This window comes from Nannobrachium achirus (assembly GCF_963921795.1).
Source record: "Nannobrachium achirus genome assembly, chromosome: 4".
Classification (NCBI taxonomy): domain Eukaryota; kingdom Metazoa; phylum Chordata; class Actinopteri; order Myctophiformes; family Myctophidae; genus Nannobrachium; species Nannobrachium achirus.
Genome location: NC_137813.1, coordinates 3,189,650 through 3,200,497, shown reverse-complemented (window position 1 = coordinate 3,200,497; position 10,848 = coordinate 3,189,650). Strand labels below are relative to the sequence as shown.

Here is a 10,848-nt window from a genome sequence, read left to right as displayed (position 1 = left end):
ACATGTAGCATTCTTACACGGAAGATAGGGGTCAGGTTTAGGTTCAGGTGCTGATGCTGTGCCTCCCATTCTGTAAGTATAAGCAGGCTATAACTTATTTAAGAATCCATATAGTTTCACATTCAATAAGTATGTTTCATACAATGCACATAAAGGATCTACATCAGTGCTTCTCAAAGTGGGTTCTTGTAGTCTGGGATCACTTCACTTTTCGGGGCTTTGATCAGGTCGGGAGTGGAAACCACTCCACTCCCGGGGGGCATGCGTGCAAGTGGCTAAATATGTCTTTTTAGACACAATAAGCCGGCAATCTTTTTTACAGTACTAGCCCCAATAAGTCACATCTGCACATGAAAGATTGTTGTGCATCTTGGTAATGGGCTTATTGTGTGTAAAAATACATATTTTGCCACTTGCATACATCTCCCCCCAACCACTAAAATCAAAGTCATTAAAATCGCTAAAACTATAGAAAGAAGTAAATGAAAACATTTTAACACTCTACAATCTTTTATTTCCTCTATTTTATCTAAAATATGAACCCTTGTTGTAAAAAAAAAAAAAAAGTTGTCCTTAACAGATCCATAACAGATCTTCTGTTATGGGGGTTCCTGCTCAAAATATTTTCAATTGGAGTTCTGTGGCCAAATACATATCAATTTGGGGGTCCGTGATGTGAAAATGTTTGAGAACCACTGATTTATAGTGTGTGCCAAAATACAATTGTTTAAAATAAAACAAAAATATAAATCTCTTACTTCTAAAAAAAAAATCAATTGAATTAAACAAAATAGACAGAATAAAGTGTGAAGTTTACATTATTAAATAACTGAAACACTTTTAACATCACATTGTATATCACACTACAGTAGGCTATTTGTATTTGTAATACATATTATTTATATTGTCATGATAAATATTTTCAAATTAACTTACCTAAGAATTAGAAGAGTGCGTTGATGCTGCAATTGGAAGAAGATGGACTGCAACTGAAGCCTTTTATCCACTTCATTTCTGCCGTTGCAACAAGTGATTTATACACGCGAGCACAGACACGTGATTTACACATATCTTTTGTGCCAAATATGGGAGGAGAATGGTGCCAAAGGTCTTACAGCAGCCAACCAGGGCAAAGTGGCATTTCATTAGTCAGACAGCAGGGGCAGCGATGGACTAAAGGTTAGAGGAGAGCACTTGTTGCTGGAAGGTTCCCGGTTAGACTCCCTGGAGCAGCAGGAGTCCCACAAATCTGGGTGAACCACTTATCCATCACCCCGAACACTGCTGAAGTTCCCTTGAGTTAGAGAACTTCACCACCGACTGCTCCAGTGGAGCTGCTCAGTGGTCAACAGTATAAGAATCCAGTGTACAACGCTGTTTAATTTTTTTATTTATTTTTTTATTCACATTTAATTGTTATATATTTCTGGTTAGATGGAATATAGATAAACATTTACGGATATGAAAATGTATTTCCAGCATGGTTTTTACATCTAAAGCACCTACTTTACAGGATAAACCACATGTTAAAAAAAATAAAAAAATATATCTGGTTCTGTTGGGAATACATAATTTTTCTTATAAAAGTTTCAAACAGGCTTCCAGCTCCTATCATGTTAACAGCAGGCAGTGAGAGCAGAGTGGGTCAGAGCAGTAACAGGGAGGAGGAGCCTTACAGATCAGACTAGAAGCATGAGATACAATCACTTCTTACAGTCGACAGGCTGAACGGCTACAGAGACATATCAGACACAATACATATTAGGTCAAAACTTTTCCTCCCCAAAACCTTGTCAGACATTGAAGAGTTGACAGACACCATTAGAGGAGACGACCAGGTGAGTGAAAATCATTAGACTTTTGCAAGTAGACTTCTCATTCCGAGTCATTGGATTTAAACTTGGAAACTGCATCACTTGCCTTTACAATTATGTTATAGTATAAAGGTCCATACACACTGCAGGGGGCAAATTAACAAATCTTCACCGACCAAGTTTCCACTCCGACCGCAAATTTCAAAAAAGCGAAAAGGCTCTGTTATTTATTCGCTTGTTTCGAATTTAGAGAACGTTCGCTCCTCTCTCTCTCTGTGTCAAAGAAATCTCACTCTATGCTATTTAAAGAGAGAGAGAGAGAGAGAGAGAGAGAAGACATGGTCGAGGGACCATCCCTTTGCATTGAGGCTGAGGCCAACAGTGTTTCGTCAGTGTCGTCTCATCTGTGTGGCTGCTTGCTAATATTGCCGTCAGTGGTAGAAAAAGTACTTGAATTTATTACTGGTAAGAGTATGGTTTATGCATGTTTTATTATAATGTAGCCTATATCTGCAAAAAGACTAATGTTTTAAAATAAATAGTTGCGTAACAATGCAGTGGGATCCGAAATATAGTGGAGTAGATGGAAAAGTACTGGAAATTGGACATACTCAAGTACAAATACCGTACTCGAGTAAATGTAGGCTACTTAGTTACTTTACACCACTGCTGCTGCTGCTGCAGACTGCTTGACTGTTTGCTGTGGGGGAACGCACGGTGACCCCGTGGCCGAGGTGTCCTCTATGCTCAGTCTGCTGTGATGTGATGGGTTGTGTGAGCCAGCCAAAAACAGGCGAAAGATCTTTATTCAATTTGGCGAATTGTATACGCTTATACGTGTCGCACTTTGGCGTGTATGTGAAAAGGCGTAAGGCGAATGTACGCATTTCAGGTCGCTTTTTCGCGACGCTTCGCTAATTCGCGGGTGTGTAAAAAAAAGGGTTTTGAGACAACTTGCTGTGATTTGGTATTTTAATATATTTGAATTGAATTGAATTGAATTGGACTTTGGTGTGTCTTGTCAATGTAATAGTCAGGCGGAATTTCTGAAAAAAAGGCCTTCTTTAACACAATGCCTGCCAAGGGTTAAAAAAAAATCTATCTTAGTACTGCCCGGCTTTTTACAAAAAATTAAAATGAAAATAAATAAAAAATTAAACATTTTTTGAAAAAAATAAGCTCTCAGAAGATGTCCATTGCCCCCTTGCAGTTGGCAGAAAAATATAATCAACCCCAAGAAAAATCTATTTTTAGATTAACACACACAAACAATTACAGCATGTGGATGGTGGCCATTTTGGCAGCCATCTTGAAGAAGGTGTGCAGAAAGCTGATTACATGAATAACATTTTTATAATTTTTTATCAGCATCACAGGCTGCCCAAAGAGCTGTGAACACATTGCTGTCTCATATATTAGTGAACAGTGCCCCCCAGTGGCCAAAAACGGTAGAACGTACAGTAACGTGTAAGGCGGTAGATAGCTGGGCAAAATAGAACGTTTATAAACGTGTAAGGCGGCAGATGTGTTAAGGAGGTTAGAGGCATTTTGGGGTAAAAGTGGGAAACCAGGCCATTTTACATAATTCAAGGGTGCCGAATCTGAAAAACCTGTTTCTAAAGCAAAATCTTTAGTTTGTAACCTTATCATTTGCATGACAAAGTGGCTGCAGATTTTGAACTATTTATTCAAGGGATATTTCTCTTTCAAAAAACTTTTGGTAATTTTATCGTATAATCAGGCTTTTGGGAACACCCAGGACAGTTTTTGAGTTGCTTGATTCAGTTAAGATTTAGATATTTTATATTCATTTTATCAGACATGCCCCCTTCAAACTTCAAACTCCATTTTAACCATGATGATGATGATTTAATGAAAACACCTGTCCTTTTTTTCTGGTGACTCCTGATGCCCTCCTAATATGTAATTTTTCGATAACTTTTTTTTTCATTCGCCCCCCCATCCCCTCCCCCCCTTTTCGAATCGCGCGTCGCATGGCCCCGGTATCCGACCCGACGTCGTCTCCCTCGGGCCCCAACGTTTTCTTCGGGGTCCTGGCAGCGCATCCCTGCAACTCGCGCCGGGGCAGGGCAGGCAACCACACTCGCAATTTCACAAATTGCAAATGTTCTAGTTTATTTATCTATCAAGTTCTCCTAAAAAGTTTGGCACCTTTCTACTCCTACATACTTACACCGAAAAACACCATTCAAACTTTAATGTGTGCAGCTTACTGTGGAGAAGTGTGCTATTACTTTTTACAACAATTGTAAAAACAATTGTAAGGGTGTAGGAAGCCTTTGAAAGTGCAAACTTTTAACAGGTATAGCTCATGCTCTGTTTGAACAACTTTGCCACTCTGACTTTTGACCTCTGACCTTTAGATCTCCCACCATTTTTAATTATATGAAAACCAGTACAATTCGATCTCTTGGGATTTTTGCGTCTTGCATACAAAACTTTTTTCACATTAACTTTTGCCACTCTGACTTTTGACCTCTGACCTTTAGATCTCCCACCATTTTGAATGATATGAAAAACAGTAAAAATCAATCTCCTCCTGGGATTTTCGCGTCACACGCACACAACTTTTTTCACATTAACTTTGGACCATTATCTACTCAGACTATGGGGTGAGAAGTTTGTATGTGAAACATTCTTTTTTTAATAATTCAATGAATGTTCCCATTTTCTGTGAATTATTCTTCTGCCTCTAAATCATACATGCAAAGTCACGTGTTCATGATATTTGGCAAAGATGTAGAGGGTTAGTCCAAATATCACTGGAACCAATCTTATTCCAATTGGCCCAAGGGGAGCGAAGCATTTGACAATTCAAATGGGCATAAGTCATGCCTCATTTGGCTTGAAGACATGCAACTTGCTTACACACATGCCTTGACTCAAGAGGAATAATTCAATGAATATTGCAGTTTTATGCAAATTATTCTTCTGCCTCTAAAACATACATGCAAAGTCACATTTTCACGATGAAATACTGTAGAGGGTTAGTCCAAATATCAATGAAACCAATCTTACCCCAATTGGCCAAAGGGGGGCAATATATCATTTTGAGCAGTTTGTAAAACACCTAAACCCGTTTTTATCCTGTGATCTTTGAGCAATTTGCATGAAAAGTTCTACACGCAATCTAAGGACCTTTATCTAACATGCCTATGATTTGCACAAAAAATATATATATAATAAATATAGCTGCAAGCAGCGATAAAGTGGCCAAAAACACCTCAAATCATGAACACAGCCTACGATGTGTGTGACATTTTGCACACATTCCCACTAGGTCAAGGAACAGATGCCACCCTTCTCACATTGGCCTGTTATAGCACCACCAGTGTTTGCATAACACAGTTTTGGAACAAAATGCCTCAAATCACGCATGCAGCGTCCAATTGCCTTGAAAGGCCCAAGAACACGTGGCACCCTTTTCACATTGGCCTATTATAGCGCCACCAGGAGGCCAAAAAACCTACCTGACCTACCGGAGTCCTGTTCTCGGAAGAACACTGCTTCTAGTTATTCTTTGATTTCTTTCCCACTTTTCTTGCTTTTCCTGCTTTTTTCCGCAGCTTTTTTCCTTTCTTACTTTTTCCTGGCTTGGCCACTTTATCGTTGTTTGCAGCTACCGTATATTATATCATTGTTTTTTGGCTTAAAGCGAGCCCACAATTGTTTCGAAGGAACAATATTTTCTAGTTCTGATATAATACTTTGATGTCCTGGCTGTCCTATATTTTATTGACTTGCTTTTCTGGTGATCATTTCATCTGATGTTTTTTTTTTCCTGTTTATTTGTCTGTTCCTCAGAATCATGCCAGGGAAAAACACACCACTGGTTCATGGTAAGTATACTATGTGCCACAAGACTTTTACTAATTCAATTAAACGTGGTAACCTTTTTAATTAATAAAACTTTTTTTTTTTGTATATTAAAGGTTCTACACCAATTACACCATGCATTTAAAAATAATTTATATAACATTGTTTGTGTCCAAAAAAACGTTTTTCAAAAGGTTTGAGGCTAAATTACCACTCCACAGAGCCCCTGTCATTTCTGCCTGGCTTTCAGAGCATTTTCAGCTGCAGTACCATCTTGTCCTGAGTGGGAGGACTGCGCTATTGAGACAGTTTTGATGTAAAAAATGACCAAATGTGCGACCCCAACGGGGCTGCTCACGGGGAATTCCCGGGGACCACCGACTCCTGGTGCTCCAGAACGGATGCAAAAGTGGTGGCGCCCCCAGTGGAGGACCCCCTGCCACTGCAGCGCACATAAAATGCCGTAACTCGGGCTAGGAGCGACCGGGAGAGCCGGGGCCGGTACCTATTCGTCCGCCTCGGTGGCGCGGAGAACCCACCCCTCATTTCTGACATGGCCCTCTTCTAGCGCCACCATGTGGCGGATTCTTGCAAAACACATTTTTGGACACTGCTCCTACAATTTTTGCCCTAAAATCACGCAAATCGCTACACAGTATGTCTACACTCATCTCATCAACATGGATCTGTCCCATATAGCGCCACCTTCAGGCCGATTTTTTTCAACCACATTTTTGGACACTGCTCCTACACATTTTGCCCTAAAATCACGCTGCGACCTGACGGTCGCTTATCTCCCGATTAGGGAGTCTTACTGGTATACCTTAGAGGAGTTGTGTGAAAATTAAAGTTCCTCCCCTTCTGTGTTGCCGGAGGATTGGAGGATTGATTTTAGTGTTTGCGGGCGCAATATCAACTTTAGCCATTTTGAGCAGTTTGTAAAACGCTTAAATATATGCTGTTTTCTATTGTGAATACATACAGACATTCTTGACTGTTTCCTCAATAAGATCTACAGCCTTATTCCTTCTCTCTATCTTGATAACAGGGCTGCTCATCAAGTTCTTCGTCGTTGTGACTGGAGAGACTGGTGGTGCCCATGAAACATTCATTAGACAACTTCAACGTAAAGGACAGATTCAGAAGTATTCTGTGGACCAAAGTGACTACATCCTGGCTTTCTGCCCAATCCCCTCACGTGTTGGAACTGATGTCCAGGAGGCAATGAGAAAGATTCCATGTGAGAAATGATCTTATAAGAGTTGTTCTTTGATATGTAGCATAAATGATTCATACAGATTCATTATTTCATTCATTAATTTTCCCTCTGTTGAAAGGTGGTAAACCAGTGATTCTGGTGGTGATGCATCACAGACGTGATGTTGCAGCTTATCTAGATGACAGCAGTAGACATGTGACCAGAGAAGATGTCATCCTCACTGTCGACACTCTGTTCTGGGAAGGTGAATTCCTGAAGTGCCTCGACAATGAGAAAGCCCTCAGTAAAGTGAAACGGGCTGTTGGATCTCGTTCACAAGGCTGGCTAAAGGTTAATATTTATTGTGTTCTTATTGAATTTATTGTTTTCAGTGCCCTCTCCCTTCATTGAGGTACAGGGTTAGACGAATGGTGATCCTTGGAGCTTGTTAGACCGATATTGCATTTATTTCACAACACATCCATAGAACACCCTTCTTTTTGTGAAGCGATTCATTTCCATTGCCATTATAATTTCTCGCTCAGAGAGTATTCCTACCCATAGAGGCCCATTAATCCCTCTTTTCACCCAGTGTCATTCAATAATGAATTGCTGTGACTCGGGCCCAGCTCTTAACACATGTTAACTTCATTCAATTAACACATACAGTACATGTTACGTACTTATGCTCTTCGCCACCTATGGGGCATAAGACATTGATAATGTTCCTCCATGCACCTATCACAGTCTTTGGCAACCAGCTGTGCCTTTGCCCCACGAGACCCATGTCCAGCAGCTCAGACTTAGGTTCTCATATGGGACATACATGGACAGGTCCATTTCTGCTAATTAGAATTAGTTGTTGCGGGGTAATCGGTAATGTAAGTATGTGTTTATTGAAGGAAGTTTAGTGTTTAGTCAGTCAGTTTACACTATCTCATTAGGTTAGGGATTTGTTAAACTTCATGCAGCTTGAGCATATAAAGCATATTTACGAGGCTTCCTAACCCATGTTTAACTTTATTTGTTGTCCCCTTTCAGAATATCAAAAGAACTAAAATGATCATTCCACTTCCTTTTCTGAAATATCTCTAGTCACTGACATATCTCAATGCATATTTGACTGTTACACCATGACCTTCAAATTAAATGTTTGTATTTTTTCTCTCCCTTTTATTTTCTTTTTTTTTTTTTTTCTTTTCTTTTCTTTGTATTTTTTTTTTTTATGTATATTTATTTGTAGTGTTGCTTTGGGTGTTGCTTTGGGATTGCTGCTGTGATTTCCCTAGCAATTGGTGTCCTAAAAGTATGTAACATTTATTAGCCTAGCAGACACCAACCTCCTGGATCACCGCCGTCCTCTCCCTCCTCTCCACCATTCCAGAGCTCTGCTGTCGCGCTGCATCGGGTCTTTCCCCTCATAGCTGTGCCTTGTGTTGGCTCCCAGAGTTCCACGTTGCTCACCACCAGTTCAGGGTTCCTGACACACAGTACAGCCTCATCCTTCTGCCACCTTCTGCAGGAGGCCTCTGTACAGGTCCACATTTCTGATGTGGACCTCCAATGTGATATTAAGATATAATTCTTGTTGTTTATTGTTGTATCATTGCCTTCATAGTTCTAAAGCTTGCTTTATGGTCAGTGTTTGATAGTTAAAGGGATATTTCACGTTAAAAAAACTCCTAATATGTGAGCAGTTTTTCGATAACTTATTTCATTTATTTTTAATAATATTTTTTTTTGTATTTCATTTTTTCCATTTTCCCAAATAATTATTAAAAATCAAACCTCGGTTCGAAGTGAAGCGGTGAACTTTTATTCTATGTGTTCTAGAGCTATGAACTCTGTGATCTATAGATTCTTCCAATTCTGAATGAATGAATGATTTTATCTGGAGGGCCGAATTGTCATGTGAAGCTTGACCAATCCTCAATTCTGGACGCACAGGACACACATATTTTTCAAGAAAAATTAATTGTCATGTGAAGCTTCAAAGTACGGTCTCATTGGACATTTTTAATCATCCAATCATCAGACCGGGACGGACGTTACACACATATTCTGGATGTACGGGACAGATAAAACCTGTTCATTCTGGACTGAAATGACCATATATGGACATGAACGGGACACACAAAGCCACTCCTTGGAAGCGGCTTTCACCTCTTCAAAAAATAAATGAAAAAAGTTATCGAAAAAACACGGCGTGCTCACGTATTAGGAGGGTAATAATATGAGTCACCAGAAAAAATAATGGATGTTTTTAATGAACCTATCATGGTTAAAATGAAGTTTGAAGTTACAATGGGTGTGTGTGTGGAGAGAGGCCCTTCCACTGCTCCCTGTTGAAAGTGGAATATTATCCCTTTAATTGAGTACCTCAGACGAATAACAGTCTAAGTCCATATTTGAATATAGATATTTTTTGATTTACCAGACTGTAAACCACAAACTAGTCATTTCTAATCTGTTGAATGGTTAATGCACCCCCCCTCCCCCCTCATTTTGTTTAATGTCATCTGCTCCCTTTGTCTGCTGAATATTGCTTGTACGGACTTATACTGTTGTTCCACAAACTGTTGGAGATATACTGTTTTTCCACTTTCCATAAGTATTATAATTCCTAATATATATGAGTAAGTAAGTAAAACAATTGAATTCAACAAAATGAGGTGGGAGTGCATTAAGAATTTAACAGATTAAAAACTTTTTCTTCATTTATGAGGCTATAAAATGTTATTGAATGATTAATGCATTTCCAGCAAAGTCATAAAACTAACAAACATGTCAACAGCAACAATAGTGACCGGTGGGATAATACATTTGGAACTAGCTATACACATAAATACATATAGCTAATTGTTCAGTTCAGTTTGTGATACAAGCATCGCATTTTGTACAAAGTTTCCTCTGGACCTACTTTTTCCAAAAAGCATGTTAGCCACTCAATAAAAAAAAAAAAAAAATGACTTTAATATACAGGAAAATAATAATAATAATAATAATACAAAGTCTGCTTTAAGTAGAATTTCACGGGTCAAACTTGTTTTTTTTTTCATGATCCACCTACTTTTTCATGAAGATTAAAAAATGTGTGATTGATTATTTCAAAGGGTTACTAATGACACAATATTTGGATATTTTCATGTCTGGAAAAAATAATGGGATTAAACGGTTAAGTTAGAACCTCTTGACCTACAGACTTGTGTTATCCATTTAGCATAGCTTTTGTAACTCTGTCATACGGTTTACCAAACGTGCTAATAAAGTCTTCATAAGTTATTATGTTAAAATAAATTCATATATAGGCTACAATCTATGAGCACAGTTCTTAATAAACATTTGTTCTGCTGCAGGCCACCTCTTTGACATTACACACACTGTAAGCTTTTTGTCTGCCACAGAAAATGATATCAAATGTTGTTTTAGTCCCTCTAGGGCCATGTATTATCCACAATAAATCCAAATAAATCCGTTGATGAGGACAATGTGGATCCTTTCTTTCTACAGTTATTCTGTTATTAATTATTATCAGTTTGGCTTCCAGGCCAAGCATTTATACAGTATGCTACTGATTTGTTGTTCTGTTTTAAATGACACTGTGTCAGGCTTGGATTAAAAAAAGACAAAAAAGAAAAAGGAAAGAAGATAAATGAGTTTTATTGATCTCTTCAAAGCATCTGACACAGTTTCTCATACATTGCTTTTTTTTTCATTATGTTTTCCTATAGTTAAGTCTTAAAGGGATATTCCACTTTCAAAAAACCTTTGGTCAATTTATTGTCTAATCAGGCTTTTATGAACACCCTGGAGAGTTTTTAATTTGCTTGATTCAATATTTAGATATTTGATGTAAATGTTACCAGGCCCTCCTCCTCCAGGGCCTCTCCCCATACACACCCATTGTAACTTCAAACTTGATAGATTCATTAAAAACACCCATTATTTTTTTCCGGTGACTCATATTACCCTCCTAATACGTGAGCAGGCCGTGTTTTT

At 38.6% G+C, this 10,848-nt stretch overlaps 1 protein-coding gene across 1 annotated transcript; it reads left to right on the top strand.

Annotated features, from left to right (window-relative positions):
- The first annotated feature begins 1,702 nt into the window (after nt 1–1,702).
- LOC308283317 (uncharacterized protein) lies at nt 1,703–8,599 on the top strand. Its single transcript, XM_080723735.1, has 5 exons — nt 1,703–1,838; nt 5,640–5,674; nt 6,700–6,891; nt 6,989–7,200; nt 8,093–8,599. The coding sequence occupies exons 2-5, from the start codon at nt 5,644–5,646 to the stop codon at nt 8,171–8,173; spliced, it is 516 nt and encodes a 171-aa protein (XP_080579861.1). The 5' UTR covers nt 1,703–1,838; nt 5,640–5,643; the 3' UTR covers nt 8,174–8,599.
- The last annotated feature ends 2,249 nt before the right edge of the window (nt 8,600–10,848 follow it).